The 23,128-nt window shown below is 36.5% G+C and overlaps 1 protein-coding gene across 4 annotated transcripts in view; it reads right to left on the reverse strand.

Moving 5' to 3' along the window:
• Positions 1 to 16,557, reverse strand: part of LOC115448551 — a 38,550-nt gene extending 21,993 nt beyond the window's left edge. Inside the window, exons 1-4 of one of the 4 annotated variants that reach the window (XM_030176013.2) lie at positions 16,412 to 16,557; positions 1,674 to 2,434; positions 1,485 to 1,601; positions 1,339 to 1,406 (exon numbers count right to left, since the gene is read on the reverse strand). In XM_030176013.2, coding sequence (XP_030031873.2) covers positions 1,339 to 1,406; positions 1,485 to 1,601; positions 1,674 to 2,434; positions 16,412 to 16,453 — 988 coding nt within the window. In that variant the 5' untranslated portion in view covers positions 16,454 to 16,557. Of the gene's footprint in view, positions 1 to 1,338; positions 1,407 to 1,484; positions 1,602 to 1,673; positions 2,435 to 2,667; positions 2,765 to 2,823; positions 2,843 to 2,918; positions 3,043 to 16,411 lie in introns of those variants that run through there. The other 3 variants (XM_037443833.1, XM_037443835.1, XM_037443834.1) reach the window with 3 other exon arrangements.
• Positions 16,558 to 23,128: the final 6,571 nt, after the last annotated feature.

The following is a 23,128-nucleotide window of genomic DNA, read 5'->3' on the forward strand; positions in this document are numbered from 1 at the left end:
ACACGGGGGAAAGTCGGTGCATCAATTGCGTTTTTGCCTGTCCCTTCGGGGATAAAAAGTGCAAGTGTGTACTTATTTTTCTACAACCTAAATATGAAAGCCGCCCGCTTGAATTTAGCCGATATTAATACCCTTATAGTCATTTCGAAATTTCAAATTATAAAAGGGTATGGCAAGGAAGACTAGTATCTGCATGCTGCTTGGTAGCAGAAACAGACAAAGTGATGGTCTACCCAACCGGACTCCCTACTGTCTCATATTTATTATCTAATAAATACTAATATGAAGTTACTCAAGATCAGTCTCGCAATCACCATGACATGAATTGTCTATAATTGCAATTTGCATAATATCTGTACATATAACAGTAAAGCGTATGTTTGTTGGCTGAACGGATTTCGATGCAGTTATCTATCAAGCAAAAGTCCAGCAATAGGGTACAAGAAAAAAACATAAAAATCTGATAAACAATAAACAAAAAAAAATCCAGGACAAAATCGCCGGCACAGCTTGTATAACTTAAACAGTTAATATTTAAAGCTGTTAGTACAATTACAAGCTCCTTCAGAATAAGTTAATACAGCTTGGCAAATAGAATACAGATGTCATGTAAAACAATCGCTGGTAGCATAATATAACTGTGCAATAATTGTCAAATGTTAAATAGCGTGTGGAAAATATGGAACGCGTTGAGAACACGAAAGTGACACAACACAAATAATACACAAGTTGCAGAGGTTCTACTAGTGGTTCCACGCGTTACTTCACTCCTTTATGTCACCGTAAAGGTTGGTGCACACCTATCGCCCGCCAATGTCACCTCTAAATCTTTGTATATTATGTATATTACACATTGTTATTTGAATTTCGAACCGACACGTTAGTTCATTACAGTACAATTTATAAAAAACGACGTAGATGTGGATACTTTTTGAATACCATATTTTGAACCGATTCACTGCCGGGCGATAGGTTAGCTTATAGGTCAACAACGTTTACGCGCAATAATGTGAAACACAAACACATGCGCGAAGCTTTTTCGAAATCGTTCTGTAACTGTACGTTATCATTTAAAAGTTTTACGCACATTTTATCGAGAACATGAAGGTTCGTAGATAAAATTGTTTTGTCTTGATTGAGTAGGCAAGTATTGTTGTAATAACAGAGTGCGATGTGACGGACATTTTGATATCTCACCACTTGTTTGTGCCGATTCAAAGCAAAAAGACAAGTACATATACAGAACATGACACATTACATTCGCACACTATATATTGAAAACAAACAATTTACCTGTTTAAAGACAATAAAAGTATATAATATACATATTGTACTGACCTGGTGGCACAGACTCGGAAGCTGTCAGTCTCTGCAACCACTCCCATCGAACAGGATGTACTTTTCTCCTAGAGACAACAAATTTATTTTAATATCACAATATACAGATATCTCATATAAAATACTAATCAACACATTATCTATACCTGGAAACGGGGCAATGGACAACCATCTTTGTAATAATATCTTGTACTAAAGTGTTGACATGTAAACTCGCCGGTTCCGGCGCTCCACAGGAACACGCGCCTTTATCTTTGATGCACCTAAACAAATCGATTATGAATTTCATGTGCACAGTTCATATAAAACACACGTGTAGTACGTGGAGTACATACTTAGTGCATCGCGTGTGGCCGCATTGTCCGGTTACGGGAAGAATGGGTATGAGCCCGCAATCAGAGCAGCACATTTCTTGCTCATTCGGTATTTTATTAAAGCGGGCGTGTCTTATTATCATGCTCGCCAGCCTCTTGGCGGCGGCGGTAGCCGGCGGCAGCATCGTCGGCACCGACAGCATTCGCAACGAATTCACTGGTAAACTTATGTTATCATCCTCCGGATCCGATTCACTCGACATGATCGCGATGACCTCTTTCAAATTGTCAGATTTATCCGAATCTAAATTATGATCATTCAAATACTTTTGGTCAACTTCTATATCAATACTGTCAGTCAAATTAAAATTGGTCCCCTGTGTTGTCTGCGTTGAGGGCACACTCGCAATCGATGAACGGTGAGATTCTATTTCTACTACTAGCGGCTCATTGAGCGCATCTGTCGGCGTGTCCACGCGTTGTCGGAACTGCTCATCACTCATGTACATGTTGTAGTCTCTGTCCGCCTCTTCCCACAGCGGGGGCAATTGTTGCACACTTGTGTGTATACTCCTAGTGCTGCGGGCTCTCCTCGGGAATCTCGTTTCACGTGGCAAAAGAGCAGTTGATTCCCACCGCAGTTCATTTCTTATGAACGGCATTTGTATCTGCTGCTCGAGCGGTATCTCCAATGTGAATCTGCGCGCAGCGAGGCTGTCGGGCGTGAGCGATGCGCCCGAGCCGAGCGGAGCTATGTGTAGGGGTGACTGCGCCAACACCACCTGTACACAAAATATAGTATTTTGATTCCTCGCGTCTGTCACAACACTGATTACTTTTATCAAAGTCACTTTCAAATTAACAAATATCCACACGAAGCCATATCAACAAATGCTATGTTATATAACGTAAACAATAAATAATGTTATCAAGCACTTGACCTAACACAAGGGTGCGATAAAACATCAAAATATATTTTTGTATTGCCCTCACGTTGTCAAATAAATTGACTTACGTAAATTAATCATACCACAACCTAATGTTACTCATCTATATTATAAACGATGGTAATATCCCGGATTTATAGGGTAAAGAAATATCGCGCAGAATTCAACATTAAAGTAGCTACTACTATTATGTAAATTGATATATTATAATATCATAACGTTACACTGTTTTATAGTTATTGAATATTCAGAACGCTAATTTGGCGGAGCACTCGAGAAACTGTGTGAAATGTTTGAACTTGGCCCAATGCGCACGAACCGGTTGATGCGGCACGGCGCGACGAGCGGTACTGCGAGTCGAGAGCGACGCGCGCGCCGGCCACGTCTCGCGAGTAGCCTCCGACGAACGACACAGCCGCTGCACTCGCCGGCAGTTAGTCTACAAATGCCGTGCTAATGTGGCGGTTGATTTATGTAATCCGCCACACAGCTTACGTATTGTTTGGCGTATACGCTCGTCCTTTCAGACTGTTCTGTGATAATATCATTATGTAAAGTAATATCGTCTGTCATTTACTTACGGTTACTTTAATTCTACGTATTATCTATGGTCGTGGTAAGATCTTCCAACCTACTTCGTATTCTTTTCCATTTAGGGCTTTATAGGATTACAAATTTCAGCATATTTTATAGTTTTTTTTTATTTATTTTGTTTCTTATTATATGACTTAAACAGAAATGTCGCCTGAAAATTTAGTAATGATAGTCTACGTTTCTTAGATATTTAAGCTTAATTTAGATTTATATCTACATGACTAAATTAAATTAGGATTTACGGACCGGTCCATTCACGCGTACCACGTGCACACCACATCGCAGCAGCAAAACGTAGTCGAGCAGTTGTTAAGTTGTGGTTGCGACATTTTGCCGCCGAATTCAACCGAGTGGGCGATATTGACCGCAACGCAAGTTTTGTCAACTGCGATTTGATGCGGTGTTATACATGTGCATGTACGCTTATGTACCCACAGATCTTTAGCGAGTTATTAGGATTCCCTCGGTTCTTGTCTCAAAATCCCTAAAAAATGGCGCAGTTTGACAGAGACAATCAGCGTTCTGCTTACCTTACCGCGACATATATACAATCGATCGTCAAGTACCGAGTTACAAGAGACCAAAGCGTAAAACGTTAGTGCCATAATGTTCCACTTCGCACATAGAAGTGGAACACGCGTATATGATACCGCTCGTTACGCAAAACTTTATACGGCAGCGATACTGATTTCAATCTATTATTAAACAGAACATTGAAATAAAAATAATAAAAAATCCAGTAAGTTTCCACTCACAATGAAGTAAAGAATTATGAAAAACTACAAATCGGGATTATAAACTTTTAATTAGAGTTGTGACATAATTTACTCGTGTGGGAAGATGGAGAGATTTTTTTTTTAAATATATTAATTATACAATTTTATGAATACAACAACTAAGTATTAGCTTTACATTGCTCATCATCTGCTGCGCCGAAGGTGGTCTTATACCCGCCTGCATATATTATTCTTCTGCCGTGGCACCTCAAACATATCGCCCGCTTGGTAATGACAGGAACACTGCCTCTACCCGCTTGCAACACCAATAATCTTCGTGCGTTCCCTAACCAGCGAGCTCTTTCAAGCTTCTGCACACCATGTCCGTTTTATTTTTTATACAGTAAAGCAATAAATATGTTTATATTCAATAGGAAGCACTTGTATCATAAATCTACGTCAAAAGGTAGACACAGCATAAAATATTATTACCAATGTCAACTAGGCCAGCGTATCTACGTGGAAATCGAAAATGCATAATAAATTTCCGCAGGAGGCGAGATGTTTATGTATTGTCTATAAATAAACAATATAACAGCAGGGACACAGGTAACCCAGATCTCAGGCTCGGAGAACTCAGGCGAGACGGCATGGCAATGTATACTTTGGAATCCCTACAGTATAGGTACGAAACTTGAGGTGTTGAATCTAGTCAGTGCAAATATGTAAATCACGACGTTCTCCACATTCGTCAATGCCCGTCGCCGAATGTGTGGAGGTAGTCTATCTGACGAAACACGATGAATGTGGAGCTGCACATACTAGTTCCAATAGTTTCACAACCAGACACGGCCCGCTAGATTGGACGTGAATAGGAACAGCTTATGCTCGATTTCATACACCCGCCCGTCACTTTAAAGGCATCTAAACGTGTTTTTAGAACAAGCAATTGCATATTTTATAAAACTACCCGACACTTAACGAGTCCCTAATTCATCTTGTAGCTATTAGTTATGGTTGACATCGTAAGTCTATAAGAGAGTCTATGTCTACATTTTCGTTCGTTATGTACTTGGGTATACTTTTCAGTCTGTGATAATAGCTCATCCCAGCGTGTGACATTCTGAATTTCGTCTAGTAACGCGACGTTTCTTGTACATAAACACACATATGTTGTTATGCAGTTCAAGTAGCCTGTATTGCACCTACTAAAAATTGTATTCAGTTTACCGCGTCCGGGTTATCCCGCAACACACACAAACGGGAATGTCATACACATAGCGATCATAGAAACGAATTTCCTGTCAGTTTGGGGCATTCTTATAACTAAATTCTCTTATTGAAGCATTATTCTTTGAACTTACTAAACGATAAGACGACCTCATCATGAATAAATAGATTAAATTCGAAATGCATGAACGTGATAATAAGAATAACGTCTATCCACAAAATTTAGCAATCACACCAGGAAATTTAAAAGCATTACAGGGTGTTGTGCGCATCATCCCGAATTTAATCGTATAATGCTTAATAGATTAAGTATATTTTACTTTTACATGTAAGCAACTAGGGTATACTATGCTAAGTGTCTGTGCATGCCAAAATTTCATGTTATGTGTGATACAAATAGCAGTCATACTCATCACATACTTTGAACAGACGCTTACTGATCTACCCAGATGTATTTTATTACTACTTTACTTCAAAAATGTATTGCTCAATCATTCTAATACAGCTCAATTCAATTGTAATGTATTATTTTGTGACAGTAATTTATTCAGCAACTTCAAAGAACGATCGGAATGGTAGCAGTTGTATCGAGGGTAAATTGGCTTGGGAATGAACAAGCTGCTTTGAATCCAACTAATTTAAAAGTTATCAATAATACAATTGTGATATTATACGCGTTTTGAAAAGAGCATAATTTCTTGACATTCTCCGGTGGATGATATATTCAGAATTAGTAGTTAACTATAATTCAGTTGAAATTCTAAAGGAATAAGAAAATATTCTTGTTTTCAATTCCATATTATTAAAGGACATAAAAAAGAATGAAGTGTCACATCATTTAATAACGGTAATTATTCGGATTATGTTTTAACATATACAATGGCAATGGCCGTGATATTAAGGTTATAGCTTAAGGTCAATTTTTCATACATTTTGTTTCACCTTTAATCTGGGTAACTAAACAAGTATTGACAAGTAAAGAATTTAAATTCAATTCAAAATTTTGTCGTATTAAATTTTAAAGGCCGAAATATCCATGCATATTATTTATTTTTACGTTTTTCTTTCAACTGCGAGAACTAATCACTAACTAGACGTGAATTTAAATTCTTTACTTGTCAATACTTGTTTAGTTACCCAGATTAAAGGTGAAACAAAATGTATGAAAAATGGACCTTAAGCTATAACCTTAATACGGCGTATTGAAAACAGATTTTTATTTTACGACTTTACTACTGATATAGCTGCACCAAGTTTGCAGGGGCCTTTTTAAGCAACAAGTAGAAGATCCAAAAAGTAATCGAGCTGACTTTGGCGGAAAATTTAACTTCACCGCAGGATAGCATCTTAACTTCAAATATGCCAGCAAAGAGCAGGCAACGCAAGTTCGAATTCTTTAATCTTTATATTATGTTGGTATATGTGTTTGTCTAAATGTTCGTTGGCGTATCACGCCTAAACCAATCATAGGATTCTATGACATAGAGATGATGAGGGGAGATCGGGGATGGTTGACCAAAGTCAGCTTGGGCGCATATATATTTTTTGTTTTAGTGTATCACACATATTTTTCAATAAAAAAGGGTTTGTAAAAAGGGTAGGACATTTAAATTGTGCAGACAGAATTTTAATTTATATATAAATAACAAAACTATGACTCGTTTAAATTTTCATAAATTCTGCATAAAAATATGTACCAAACTAATAAGTAACCAATATGTAGATCACGCGTCACATTGACGTTCATCAAGGAATATTATGAATACTAAATGTTCCTGAGGTACTAGTATTAACAAAAATCCACCCAGCATCAGAGGGTGCTTCGATTAGGCACACTTTTATTAATCTGCGTGGTTCTGAAACAACTAGTTGTTAATACAAACTGTCTAGATAAATTTGGATGACTACGGAGAAAATTAAATAGGTAGTCAATGAGTCCCAAGATATAGTTCAAGTACCAGCCCCTTTTTACTTTTTTTATTTTTTAATCACATGTTAGTATGTATCTCAGCGTGGCAAAACATAAAACAACTGACAAATCAATAACCAAGCTCTTAGTTTAAACTATTTGAAAGATAACTACAAAGAGTACAGACATCCTCAGAAAAAAATATTAAGATATATGATTACTTACATGTACATTTTGTTTCTAGATAAATATTTGTCTCACGAACGATGCGCGCCCGAGTTGCCGAGTATTCGCTGAAGTTTCGGAGGCAGACAACTGCTTTTAGCATACTCACGCACACATCACGGGCCGTTCAAAATGCTTTTCTACAGTCATCAACGCTAATAGACAAAATGTATGATATATCCTATCGATGTCTATCGCTAGGATTTGTCATTCATGTACATAACGTTAGCGTTAACGATTGTAACAAGGCATCTTGACTATGGCACCTGAATGAGACAACACTTCCGAATATCTTGAGTTTTTGACTGTTGGTCAACCTGCCCCTATGGTGAAATATACCCGGTCTTCCATAATAATTAAAAAAATATATAAAGCACTATTATATGTAACATATAGGGTATATCGGGTACCGATGGCCACATGGCGTAAACGGGCCAGAGGCAGCACGTATCGCCCATGTTCTCTATTGACTATTACGGAGAGATCACACACACAACAGACTGTGATATAGATTTAAGTCCACGCAGATGAAATTGTAGGCACAACTGGTTTAGAATGATAATTTTTAAATCATTTCATCTAGATTTCATATAAAGCAAAATACAACATGACAAAAAAACAGCATTGTTTGCAATTTACATATTTTGACTTCGTTCAAGTTGCCCGTTTACGTAATGATTTTCGATCCCTTCCAATTCGACCTTCCACGTCCCTTTTAAGTATGTTCAAGGTTTTACCGCTGCCAAATGTTAACTTACGTTTACCTGAACCTTATGTAGCTAGCTACAAAGTTCGGAAGACTTACAAACAAAAGTTGGAAAACTAAATTAAGATTTTGTAAATAACGTTATGAATATCGACCTACAATACTGAGGCAGTTGGTCGGACCTTTTTCAGAAAGAATATTATAGAACTGTATAAAAGGTGGATACTAATAGATCCATTAGGCGAGAAAACATGTAAATAGAAATATGGTCAATCTTTATAAGCGGACGACATATTTTCGAATATTTCGGATTATACATCATAGGTTGGAAGACACTTGGCGAAAAGTAAGTGCCCTGCCCTCTAGTGATGGCAATTAATGCTATTTCAAATAAATTTCATTAGCATGCTAATTTTCATGTCTCAGGATGCTAAATAACAATGCTAATGCTAATTGCTAATACGACGCATGAAATAAAATTTACACATGCGTCGCTAAGCTTTTATTTCTCTGCGGGCGTTAAGGTGAGCGCACGCGCGTGCGCTGCTGTTGCTAATCGCGCTAACGCACGAATTAATTAGCAATTCACGAAATTTAGCAACTTTATTTGTGAAATGCTAAATGCTAACTTAATCCAACACTACTGCCCCCCCCCCCCCCTTCGTGATGGCGTGATGTGTTTATTTTTCTTACAAATGCACTTGTTAAGTTAGAAAACGGTTATGCATTCTGTTTAAAAATAGTCATTGACAGCGATTCATTTCAAGTGTTTTCTGGAAGATTCGTATTATATTTGTTTAATTTGGAAAATGTGAAATAGGAGAATTATGCCTCTGTAAGTTGTAACAAGTGCAAAGAACACAGATATATCGTAGATATGTTGTTTTCAATGGCAAATGAAAAATATACTTAGGTAAGTGTAAGTAGTCACCACAATTAGACATCAACAACACCAAGGAAAGGAACGACGTGCTGCCATCCGTCAAGATAATAGATTGTTTTCTTGTTATTTGTGCCTTGAAATTGCAGCTTCGATTTCTGTTGGGATAACATCATAAAACATGACTGGATAGAGAGGGGGACAGCCGACTGGAGTGTAGTCGACAACCACAAACCTTATTGCGACTAAAGTAAAGTCAAACACAATACCGTGTGATTCTTGGTCAGAACTAGGTTGCGTAAATAGCAGATCTAGGTTGTGCACATACTCACTGGTGACTTCAGGTAAACGTACGTAATCATATAGTTATTTGCAGGGATGCTATTTGCCAGACTTTCCCAGGTTTTGTCAAGTTTGTGAAAATCGTCGGGAATTTTTAGCTTAAATGTAGCAAGAGACCCCTTCTTAAAGGCGAGTAACAAGTTGGAAACAGGCATGTAGAAATAAAATCTATATATTTGTTGTAAGAAAATGGATTAAGCATTGAGGATGTTACAAAGCGGCAATATCTGTCACAGACATAAACAATATAATTTCACTGGCTTCATCTGACTTTAAACTTCGCTTAATATGGCTAGACAAAACACTGTAATGTATCCCTGCTAGACTAATTTCAGCCAGGGCGGCCAATCACAACGGATATCAACCTGTAGGGACAATGCGACATGCATAGAGTAAGATCAGGCGCAGAGTGGCAAAACAATCAATGGCAACATATATTCAGGCGATCAAGCTAATCCTTTTCAATATTTCCGCAAAAATAACGTCAAAGCCGACGTCATCCAAATAGTATCATTGTGGTAGACGTCTCTTGTTAAAAAGTTATGGATTACGATTTACTTTGAGATCGCGTAACATCACGTTCCTTATGAATACGTCATGAGGTATCCGAAAGAGTGATGGTTATACGATTTTCTTAAAATACAGAGCATAAGATTCTTACGAAAGGAGAATGTCCGAATGTATGGCATTATGAAGTTCAGTTTTCGCCGTTTTGAGTGTTGTTAACTATTTTATTCCTGTCTGAATTCTAGTATACGGATTAGGGTAAGCGACCGATATATTATTAATATATCCATATTCAATGATCATTACATAACATCGATATTGGTAAATGCCTTGTTTATTTTCATTCATAGCTGTGTGATATAATGTTTATATCGGATATTTATTTTGATATAATATTATCGTAATAAGACTATATTTTATCATAGCGAGATATTACAGTAACTATGTTTTTATTTTTAATTGTGATTATCGTTGCTCATCGATATATACATATCTTATGTCAAGAGATAACTTATATTTCTACAAAACTAACCACGTAATCAACATGAAACTATGTACTACTTGTACGAAAAAGCTACAATGAAAAATAATAAGTGTCGCTTTATTTAGAAGGACGATAGTTTTCCTGTTTTATGATTCATTTTCAGGCATACAAAAGTGAATTATGCGGGTCGGACTTCCATAAACATATGGGCATTCTCCTTTACATTAGCATTTTTACTATCTTGGCACGGCTGTGACGCGCCAGATGGAAAGTGCAGCTCATTGCCAATATCATTCCAACCAAAAAAAAAATTCGTCCCTCGAAGGTTAACAGAATTTAGCCGCGGCGAAGTGACTTGCTTTTCATGTTCTTTGAATACGCGAACAATGTCATAAAGTACTAATACTAGCTTTTTCTTTCACCCGCGTGTAATAGTTTTTCGGGATAATATTTTCCCGGGATACAAGATTGCCTGTAGCACTCCGGACTAAGTAGCCTACAACACGCTTCTTATTAGTGAAAAAATTTTCAAAATCGGTTCAGTAGTTCCAGAAATTACCCCCCACAAACAAATAAAGTTAGAAACTTTATCTCTTTACAATATTAGTATAGATTTTTGTAACTTTTTAAAAGGAATAATTCCGTTATACATGTTTGTTGCGTAACTTTTAACTCAAGCTAAGCTTTCAAAAGGAAAAAATATCCCCGTTATTGCAACATTTTTCATTTTTGCTCCGTTCCTATTGGTAATAGAGTGATGTTATATACCCTTTGACAATAAATAAAAGCATTTTTCAGGTCGAACCTTCCTGCCTCAAACAAAGAACGCTTCAGCTCTATATAATAGTAGTATATATAAGTATACATAAACAAGACACTACGAAATATATAGTACACAGAACTATCCCGAGGGACTTATAATCTGCGTAGACCCTATTCGGAAACTCCAAACACCTCACGTAATTTGTCAAAAGGAATTTCTGCATAAAACACGGCGCGCTAACTATTGTTTGAACATTAACACAAATACTCACAGGCTGTTAGTTCCATCTGTTTGAACCGGACAGCTCACGGCGAGCATTGGAAGCTGGGTTGACATTCACTGGTCAATAGTTCCATACCAATTACTCTCAATAGAGCACTATCGCCGTTTAAGCACTTTCATCCTTAATGTAAAACTGTCTGTAGTGTTATTCAAGTGTGGTATAAGCCGACAACGCAATAATTCCTTTGCATCAGATGAACTGATTAGTTCACTTGTCCTATTCTATAATTGAAGAGAATTCAATTGTCCTTTCGTTTATAACTTTATATAAATAATTTCACTATTCTGCGTATATTTTGATGACGTTCTATTTTAAACAAATTTTAGGGTGCTGAAAGATTTATATATTGTTTTAGAGGGCAACATATTTATCCAAAACACGCATGTTTGCCACTATCTCCTGGTTAAAAGTCGTACTATTTTTAGCTTCCAAAAGCGCAAGACTAAATTAGTCCAAAAAATCGTCAGCGCAACGCAAACGTAGGCTAAGTTGGGTATAAAACAAAATTAACCTTGTGCACAATTGAGTCATGGCATTCCGGCGTAGGAGACGCGGGCGTGAATACAGACTAAAATAGAAACGTATGACGAAATAAGGTCTTTGACCAGTATGTATGATTTACACATTTTCCGTCAAACAAATTAATGTATCTACGTCGAAACACGAACTATGTTTTTATTAGATAATATTGAGACGTAAAACGGTTCATTGTTAATAATAGCTGCGCACCGAGTCTATGAACCGTGAGATCCGAGTTCCATTCCCTGACAAGCGTATTTGTCAGAGTTCTTCAAACCGAAAAAACGTACCATGTTAACCAAAACTGAATTTCGTACCCAATTATCACGATAGACTCAAACCCTATTATATTTTCATAATAAAATACATGGAACATGGGCTAGAGTCTATGTATGTATATACTGTTTGCGGCTCTTCCTAAAACAATAGAACACACGAATATGTACTGAAAGTTCATTTATGCATGTACTTCATATACACACTAGAAATATACGTTGTTATACGGTCCAGGTTCTTACTCCTTAGGAACTTCTTACAGATTCCAAGTTTAGGAACCTTGACATACCCACGCAGTTTGACATACAGAATTACCGGCCGCAAGTGGGAATAAATTACGGAATAAAGAACACTTCAAAAGGAACAGTGATGAAATGTAGACTAAATTAACTAATTAAACAAAGGAGCTACCACACCAACAAATTCATAAATCACGATATATATATAGCTTTATAGTTAAACAGTGTTATGAGAGCCAGAAACCCTATTTTCCTAACAGGGGCGTGGCATAAAAAAAATCCAAAACGATAACTTCTTATTCATTAATTCCTACATATTTAGCCAATATAAGTGCATTCCATTTTTGCCGCAGGATAACTTAGTTGTTACTTAACAGTGCCGTTTCATCATGTAATAAAAACCTTATGAAGATTTCATAATTTGGTCTCAATATGCCCGTTCATTCTTTTATTAGATCAACTACGTAAGGAGCCCGAAATTAATCATAGACTGTTAGTAACATTGCTTACAACGTTTCTTGCGCAAAGCGAAGTAAGCGGCATGGTTATATAACTCGACCCACTGGCACACTGACTCTGTGCCGACTGGAGGTAGAGCATGGCAAGCACGCCTGACGCCGCGCCGCACGATATTGCACTCGCAACACGTACTTTTTTATACAGGGAGCAAACGATCAAATAGGTCACCTTACAGTTTACACTCACCTACGCCATAAACAACAATATCTAGTGACAAATGTATTGTCGGACTTTACAATCGGGCGGGCATTATGTTTTCCTTAACGATTTAGACATTATTTAACCTGAGGTTCGTAACCGTACCGCAAGGGGTCTATGAGAAAAAAGTCTAAAACTTAACCATAATAATTTATCATTATAATTTTCAAATTGGCGGTAAAGCGCTTGATACGCTGTGAACGGCCGCGTGCTACTTGCTGTACTAAAGTATAATCAGCATGAACATGAGGCTGTGCGGATAAAGTATAAACTGAGTATTGCCAGAGGATTTTTGGTGGCCCGCGGGTCCGTCTTTTATGAAAATTGCGAGATGCTGGTCTAGAAATACCACAAGGGAAAGCTGGTTATTATAATCCAGAATATTGTTTGCAAATCCTCCAGTTGAGAAAAGGTTTTCACCCAGATGGTGCTATATGCATTAAGCAACGCACTACTCGCGGTCCGTCGCGCCCTATCGCTTTCCCAGACTATTGCATTGCCACGCTAAAAACATTCTAGAATGCAATATTAAAATAACTTTTTGGATGAATGACTCAAACACGACATTTTCGTCTTACAACGTCATCCGCATTAATGACGCTTTGGTAACTCCTTTGGGCGTATTATGAACTTGAAGGGCAATGACATCACCAGCTAAAAAGGCGGGCGTTCTTGTTCAAATTATTCAAATATTAACATTCTTAGCTAATAATTATGACGAAAACAACTTTGTTGTTATAAAATAGGTATTTGTTTTTATTTGAATTATCCGTTAGGTATATATAAGTCGTGCCGTAAAAGTATAATGACTTATGCTCGGGTCATCGTGACTGACTTTAACGTACTAAGTAATCTCAAAAGAAACATAACGGCACGATTTTATTGCATTTTTGGCGCCAAAGCCACGTGTAACATTACGTTATGTAACATAGGTATATTACTCGCGATCTAAATATTGCCAGGGCGTGTCACCTACCCGTGCAAGTTGCAGACGCCATTTTATGTCATGTTTTTATTTAAAAAAAAACTGTATGACATCACGAGTAAGCAGTGGTCCGATGGAACGCACGCATCGGACGGGAGGCCGGCACAGTACTGGGCCCCGCAGCCGCGGCCGGCGGGCGCTAGCTACCCACGGGCTATCTTCCGCATGCGCGACACCTCCTTCAGGCTAGGCTCGATTGAAATTTTTGATCGCGGCGCCTTATGTTTGTCGGCGTTACCGTTCCTGAAAAGTATCCTTTGATTGCGTGACAAATCGCGTATAGACCCGTACTGATCATCTTGGGCACGTTATCTGCGCTTTTCCATTACAGGTAACAATTCATTCATCCGTAGGTGTAAATATTCACAATTATGCTAAACACAAAGGCTTTCGAATAACTTGTTGGTACATGTTTATATTGAATTCGCGACCTTATCAATTATGACTTGGTATACTATTTATATAAATGTGTAATTAGACATTATAATTATACCTACGTGACTAATTTCTAGGTGAGTGGGGACATGAAATGTTTCACTTTAGCTAGAAGGACGGGTGATTCAAGACTTCGCAGTAATTTATCGATCTCAGGTGCAGCATGCACTTGACACTTGATAGGGCTATTTTAAATTTACAAATTATTTTGGGGCCTTATAAACATACTTTTTAATCGATAAAAAGGATTTGTTAGATATTCCCCTAATATGCCTAATTGTTCTAATAGCCGCAAATGGTATATAAATATACATTGAAGATTGCGAAAAATTATTACACGTCATTGCATAGAATTATGACCTATAAAACACTTTTAAGGTTTTAATTATGCTATTATACAGAGACATAAACAAGGTGGTTAACGGTTGTGAGTTTGTTCAAATTGTTGCCTATTTGCCTTTCATGTACAATAATTATAAATAAATAAAAATTGCAATTTGAAAGATTCAATATAATATAACCGAAAATGTATAATTATTTAAGGAAAACTAAAGGAGACCCTACACAACATAATATAAGTCGTAATGTCCATAAATGTGGTCTGCAAATTGTTGTAATGCTAATTAGGTAAATAAAGAGAAGCCGGCAGGAATCAGTTCATATGGACCCTTCACCATAGTTACATAAAACTATTTAATACCATGTTTTGACAGGTCTTATAAAATCTCATACTTAAACAACATGATGTGTTTGGTAAAATATATGTTTAGTGTTATATAATTTAGATTATTGTTATAGATAACAGCATCATAAATTGTTATAATATTATATTGTGTTACATAACTTAATGAATTAATTATTAAAAAATTATTGTTATAATGCAGCTATAAATAATTCAAAGGGTATTACTAAAAAGGCATTTTACACAACTTCTGGACTAAATGTTACTCCTCACATAAATAAGATGTCCAATTGCATAAGTTCACACTCCAATCTATTCTCCCCAATAAATCATAATAAAATGAATACTGTCTATGTTAGCTATTTGATAATTGTTACATAAATAATATTTGAAACTTGTTAAACATGCCCTTAACAGATATAATTTCTAAACCTAAAGAAAAAGTACTATACTAAGAAAGAAAGGATTGGAGGGTATACAAAGCGATGATGATATAAAAAAGGTTTATCTATCTAAAAAGATCGTTTTCAAATAACAAGAATTACTAAATTATATTTATAAAATTACGTCATTAACACTTCTTTATGACAGATTCAATTGATTTCAATATTTTAAACTGACTTGATAAAGTACTAATGTAAGGTAGTTATGTAAAAATTTGGGGTGTGCAGACAAGAAGGTAGATGAAGCAAAATATTTTTACACTTACCAAGGTGTTCTTTATTGATTTGTTTTTATTCAGATATTTTTTTCATTAGTTATAAAATGTTAAATTTCTGCAGAGAGGGATAAACAACTAATTCATCTTGGCATTATAATATTGTAATATGTTAGGACAATATCTTTACATTTAATGAATTATGTAACAATTATGCAATTTGGTTTTATTGCGAACGCGTGTCGGCTTAGCGTTTGGCGGGCATCTCGAGATAGGGCCGGCGACAGCGGTGGAGTCGGCGCCGGCCGTCGACTTGTCGCACGGCACGGCGCAGCGTCGTGTTTACGTTCGGTGTTTACACGCAGTGATACGGCTCCCGAACGATACGCCGCCTTTGTTACATACCACATTATGTCACGGTCATCTTTTCTAAACCACCCCAATACCTTGTAGCCTTATATAATTTCCTTACGTAATGACCGCGTGGCGAGGATACCCACCTCCCTCGTTCCACTGGGAGCCTTTCAGTCACCAATTACGTAATGCCCATGTCAATTTAACGAAATTCATCTCAAGCGTTTGTGTACACAAGTTTAACCGGCATGTCCCGAACCGATTTAAAAACCTAGGTAGTTTTAAGTAAAATAATTGTAACAACTCACCCCACTGTATAGGTCTTGATACACGCCGGGTGGCGGCCGCATTGTCCGATATTTTTCAAATAATTTATGGTTGCGGAATAAATACGACAATGCTTCGTAACTTTAAAATTAAACTCAACCTACAATACATTCACCTCACAACGCGCGCCAACAGGGACTGAATGATTTGGTGGTTCATGGCAGGTTACCAACTATGAAAAATATTTACCCCAAACACTAAGTAAAATAATCCCTAAAATTACCGACTATGCTAGGAAATTTTCGTTAAGAATGTTTCCCTCTTGTTCTTAATTTCAAGCATATATTTGGGTATGAAAAATACCCAATATTGTAGTTGTTATGGGCGTTTGACAATGTCAATATAAACAAATAATAACCAACGTATTTCTAAACGTCATTAAAGAATTATACTATAAGCCACTTAATCGCTAGTTAACAAATAAATATGGTTATAAAAATAAAAATGAAGAAGGCACCCATAAATATTTTACCATTATAAATACCCCATCACAAAAATTCTCTCCTAAGTTGAGTGGGAAAATCTTTAAGTTGGGAACCCTTGTTGACGGTTCGGTCATCGGTGACAGTACACGCCCGCTTGCCCGAAGCGTGAACGAATGAAACACATATTAGCGACTCGTACATTTTTTTTATTTTAATTATATTTTTTATCAGTACATATACGATGTAAAATATTTGTTGATAATAAAAAATATATTATTGTTAAAATTATGAAGTTTTAACAAATTTTGTAAAATGCAGGATTAGCCCTGTGAGTCTGTGACAGCTGATTCTATAGTATAGTCTGTGCTAGTGTTGCAGCCATCAATAGTCAAACTATCGATGATCTGCAATACTAGCACAGACTATCGTATAGATATCGATGGTTGACCTCGAAACCTATTCAGGATATCGATTGTACTGTCGCTTATATTGCCTATGTCAATACTGTCGATAGTATCGATAGCTCTCCGTGTGCAATATTATTGATAACAGCGATGATATCGATATTATCGATTATAATACACACAATAGTGTCGATAGTATTAATGTCGATAATTTAATACGACGAAATTTTAAAGGCCGAAATATCCATGCATATTAATTATTTTTACGTTTTTCTTTCAACTGCGAGAACTAATCACTAACTAGACGTGAATTTAAATTCTTTACTTGTCAATACTTGTTTAGTTACCCAGATTAAAGGTGAAACAAAATGTATGAAAAATGGACCTTAAGCTATAACCTTAAGTAATAATTATTATACTTAATTAAAAAAAGAAAAAGAAAAGTCAATCCTCTCTGAAGAACATTAAAATAAACAGTAGACTTTTATAAGTTACTAACAGTAGGACTAACAATCGGTAACACAAATCAATTAATTTTCAGCGGCAGATCACGGCTCAGAAATAATAGACTTTTCGAACAACAGGTGGCGATTTTTATAAGTTAGTTGTCGAACAGCTTTACTATTTATGTGCAGCGATCTAGTGTTGTGTAATTAATACATTTGTGTTATCAATTTGTTTTTCTTAAGTTACATTAATAACCTATAAAAGGCTACAGTTTACTTTAATATCCACCATTTACGAATTTAATTTACACACTAATACGATTTAATAAATAATAAGTATACGTAAGTATTAAGTAGTGAAGCGTCGATAGCCTAGTTGGGTGTGGAACGGACTGCCAAGACGAATGTCGGCAAGTTCAAATTACAATGGCACACACATCTGACTTTTCTAAAATCAAGTGTGTATTCTTTGAGAATTTATCGTTCGCTTTAACAGTGAAGGAAAACATTGTGAGGAAACCTGCACATCTGAGAAGTTCTCTATAGGAATTTCGAAGGTGTGTGAAGTCTACCAATCCGCAATAGGCCAGCGTGGTGGACTAAGGCCTAATCCCTCTCAGTAGTAGAGGAGGTCCGTGCTCAGCAGTGGGCAAGTATATAATACAGGGCTGATATTATTAAATAAGTAAATTTCTTTATGAAAATGAGTTCGCTTGGCCGCTACACTCATTCTGTAGACAAAATTATCTGGAGCGTAGTTACTTTAACTCGTGGGTCCTCTCAATGTGCTACTTAATCTTTATAGTAATAAGAAGAGACCTACTATCGAAATTTTGTACACCTTTTATGTTTATTAAATATTTACAAAACGATTTTTTGAAATTTAATCTTATATTATTTCGGGCGGAGCCAAGGAACTTATATACTACCGGTAGGTAGTGTATAAGTTCCTTGGACGGAGCATTGCTGTTATAAACTGTAACAAGTCTGTTTCTCAGCTTCGTTTATTTGACGGCTTGCTGATTGTTCAGCTTTGTTTATCTGACAGCCAATTAGATTCAAGTTGTATCTCAATATTAGCCAATCACAACGGCCCTTTGTCTACGCACTGCACAAGATAGTAAGTATCCTTGATACAGTCTTAAACTATCTATATCAAATTTCATCGAAATCCGTTGGGTAATTTTTGAGTTTATTGCGATGCGGCGGTGTACTTTTTTATAATCATTATTTAGAACATTTGAAAAAGAACAATTCCGTAGTACAAAATTTTTGCATAACTTTAATCGTTTACTCAGCACACGTAACGGAAGCAAAAATAATATTTTTTCCCTGTTTTTGTTGTTCATAACGTGGTGTTTTATAGACTATAGATTTCCTCAATAAATAGGCTACACTCAGAACAATTAACACTATGACATTTGAGTGTACTCTGTCTTAGACAGTAAGAAATTTAATTGTGTTGCGATCCCTTCTGACATCTTAACGATATCGATAGATGCTTTGTCTAACGGCTACGGTAAATTCACAGTCCTGCTAAAATAAACACATTTCGGTCAGTCAACTACAAACCGTTGCAAATTGCTATTTTAGATAAAGGCTAAAAAGAGATATCAAAACCCTGATTTGGTATTCAAGTACCAAATGAAGTCTGGGTATATAAAAGCACTCGTTAAGAAGCTGTTAAATTACAATAAACTATAGAACTACCGGCTTTCTTCGAACTAAATTTTGTCCAATTTTCATTTGCTATTTACAGCAGTTTCCATGCCTTCCGAAATGTCATTCACACAAAAATGGTTTAGCATTTAGATTATTAATTTAAGAAAATGTAAGAAATTTCGGAAGGAATGAAAACCGCTGTAAGTAACAAACAAAAAATCGTCTAGGAGAAAGCCAGTACGCCTTTTGATCTTTTTTGACTTTCTTAGGTATTAAAAGATACCCAAGAGGTGTGATTTGACAGAAGCTACTAAAATGGGAGAGTAAAATTAAAACACAGCGGTATTATTCATGTCACATATGTTTGATAGTTTATTTCAATGTTAATAAAACTTTGTCAAAATGCTTAGACCAAACACGGTGCTGTTTTTTCCAATGCCAATTGGGACGAGCTATGGCAACGATCCATTTTTGCCTCATAGCATCATCTGTGGGGAATCTGCAATGAAACACATTGTATGAAACACACAATGAAAATCAGATAGTTTCCTCGACCCCAGCCTTCCCCACAGTTTCCAAGTGGCTTTTACCACTACACCACCGTATATTGAAAGTAAAAGGCAATTTATGCAAAATAGTAAAATACAATATACTAACATCTATGTTATCGACAGAATATGCAGCACAACACTATTCAACACGACTACGTAAATTGGTAAAAATGAAAAATACATAATAATGACTGGATCGAATGGCCAACAGCAGATTATAATATGACTACAGCATAATAAAGTATAAGTAATAACACTTTTTGCACTTATGTACAGGGTTTAAGCAAATATATTCGATTTTTTGTTTACTCACCGATAGAAGCTGATGATTTCAGTTTCATTTTCTTTACGAGAAGAATGAGATTTACACCCCATAATAACGCAGGCCATTGCTTGTTCGTAGGGCTATATTTTACTTAAACAGCACTGTGTATTTATTAAATCAACAACAAAAATATTACACAACATGTAGCCAGTTTTGAAAAGCACGCGCTGAAGTATAACGTAACTAAATTGTGTGGGCGCATTTGTGACATTGTTTTTAGGTTGGTAAGTTGGAACATTTGACATTTTATTTGCTTTTTAATTCGGCATCATAAAGAGGACCAAAGGTAACCATTTGATAATTGTAAAGTGTACGCATGCCGACCTTAGCAACATAATATTTGTCTCGTTCTTTTCAACGGTTTTGGCCTATTTGAAAAAATAGGATAAGTATATGAAGGTAATTTAGATTCCTTCTATGCTTGTCCTTGTTCTGAGAGGCTACAAACATTAAAAGATTTTTTTTAAATTAGAACCAGTAGTTCCTGACATTAGCGACAAACAAACAAACTCTTCAGCTTTTTTTATCTTTTACCGTTATTCCATCTTTATACACTCGCCGAATTTTTTTTTAGCTATTTTCGGGTTATGTGACTCGTCGCATAGATAAGGAAGGCACAAGGAACATGTAATCATTAAATGGATCATTAAGGCGATACCTCAAGGTCCATTTTCATACATTTTGTTTCGGCTTTAACTGAATACTATCTAAAGAAGCTACAAATAGTGTCCTACACAAAAATCAATTTCAGGTACAAACCGAAACCGATTAATCGGTGTCACGGTAATCGCCGCACCTTTATCTGAAGCTAACGTCTTAAAAACTAAAAGAAACTCACTTTAAAATTATCAAATAAATGAAATGATTTAAACTTGAAAGTAATATCCATGCAATTTCACAGAAATGTCCTAACTTGTCCTTACATATGAAATTGGCGTTTTGTCATACTGGCCACCTTGATCTAAAATGTCTTGTCTTTGGTCAAGAATTCCCAGTGCTGCAGAAATGGTTCGAAGGATTAATGATGTGGCTGATGCTGATGTCGCAAAAGAAAACACGGTACGTTTTTAGTTCCAACGTTTTCGTTCTGGAAATTTCGACCTTAAAAACAAGCCCGTAGATAGGCGGAGACCAAGGTGTTTAATGTGGAATTGAAGGCTATCGTGGAAGCGGATCTATTTCAAACCACTTCAGAGTTTGCTACAGGCTTCGGTGTGTGTGATACAACTGTTTTAATCTACTTGAAGCAAATCGGAAAGCAAAAAACCTTGACAGGTGGATACCCCATGAATTGAGCGAATCAAACCGGCAAAGACGCGATGAATGTGCTGCGTTACATCGCTCAACCGACACAATAATGAAGGGATTTTCAATCGAATCACGAATGTGAATGAATAAATGTGAATTATAAACCTGTGATGAAAAGTGGATGCGATAATCAGAAACGCTCGTCGCAATAGCTGAATTCTGAAGAAACAGTTAAATCCTACCCCAAGCGAAAATTTACTAACAAAACGTAACTTGTGAGTGTTTGGTAGACTAGTGTCGGTGTCGTTCACCACTGATTTCTAAAATCTGGCCAAACAATTACGGCAAATATCTATTATCAGCGACTGCAAACCATGATGGAGGAACTAGCTGCTAAACAACCGAGGCTAGTCACTCGCTCTAGGTCACTGCTGCGTAACAGACGGCCGTTAAACTAGAGGAGATGCAATTGGAATGTCTGCAACATCCACCGTACTCCCCGAACATTTGAAGCTTCGTTTGCCCATTAGCCAGGGCCTATTGTCTTGTTAACTATTTAAACCCATGACACAACGTCTATTGGCTATTTTTTACCGTTCCTCTGACCCTACTAATAGTTCTAGCCCGTGTGTCGGTAAATTTTAGTTCGCATAATCGTTGATGTCTCATCCTTTCCCAATGACCGATCATCTGCGTCATGAGCCGAGATTCGTAACGCGTTAGTGGGTTGCTCTCAGCAGCATGGTTGCTTAATTTTCAAGCGTTGCGGAGGCTTAAAGCGCTCACCCAAAAATCCGGTGTTTGTATAAGCCGGCCCTTGCCAGGCTAACAAACGTCTCCTTTGCAACATGTGCCCCTGTTTAGATTTTTAATTTAAAGTAGAAAATTTAAGTCATAATTCACAGAACATAAGTTTTTCACTCAATACCAATATTTTCATAATTTTAATTAAACTTACGAAGCTGATTATTTTTAGCAAAAAAGTAAAACTATTAAAAATTTAGTTGCAAGAAAAAAATCACGAAGAAGTCTTCTACTTAAAAAAAAAAAGTTCAAATCAAAAATTCTCAAAAATTCAGAAAAATATTCATAACTCGAAAACTATGAAAAATCGCGGAACATACATAGGGGTGATTCGGATACCCCAATCCGAAATATATATATACCCCCTTATTCATACACGTTTTTAGAGCCGTTGTGATTGGCTAATATTAATACACAACAATATTAGCCCCTATGGCTACACACTACGGAGGCTGCCATACCGTCAGCACTGAGAAACAGACTTGTTATCATAGCTTTACTCCGTCCTTAGATAAAAAACGTCTATGAATAATGGGGTTAGTGTAAATACAAAAAAAATGCTGCTTCTTCAAATATACTTGATTACATTGACGCATGCGTAACAAAATTCTAAGCCCAGTAAATAATTTTAACAATCGAGCGAGTAATGAGGGACTGTCTGCGAATTGCAAATGGCGATTGGCAAACGCAAAACGCAAGGGTGAGCTCTCGGCGAGTGTGTAAATTCGGCCTAACACATTTATAATAGAAAAAAAAAAGAAGACAGACTAGGCTGTATGGCTGAGAGCCTTTGCCTTCTCCTTAAGGAGTAAATCAAACCAAAAAAAACAAAA

The sequence above is a fragment of the Manduca sexta genome, chromosome 27 (assembly GCF_014839805.1).
Source record: "Manduca sexta isolate Smith_Timp_Sample1 chromosome 27, JHU_Msex_v1.0, whole genome shotgun sequence".
Taxonomy (NCBI): Eukaryota; Metazoa; Arthropoda; class Insecta; order Lepidoptera; family Sphingidae; genus Manduca; species Manduca sexta.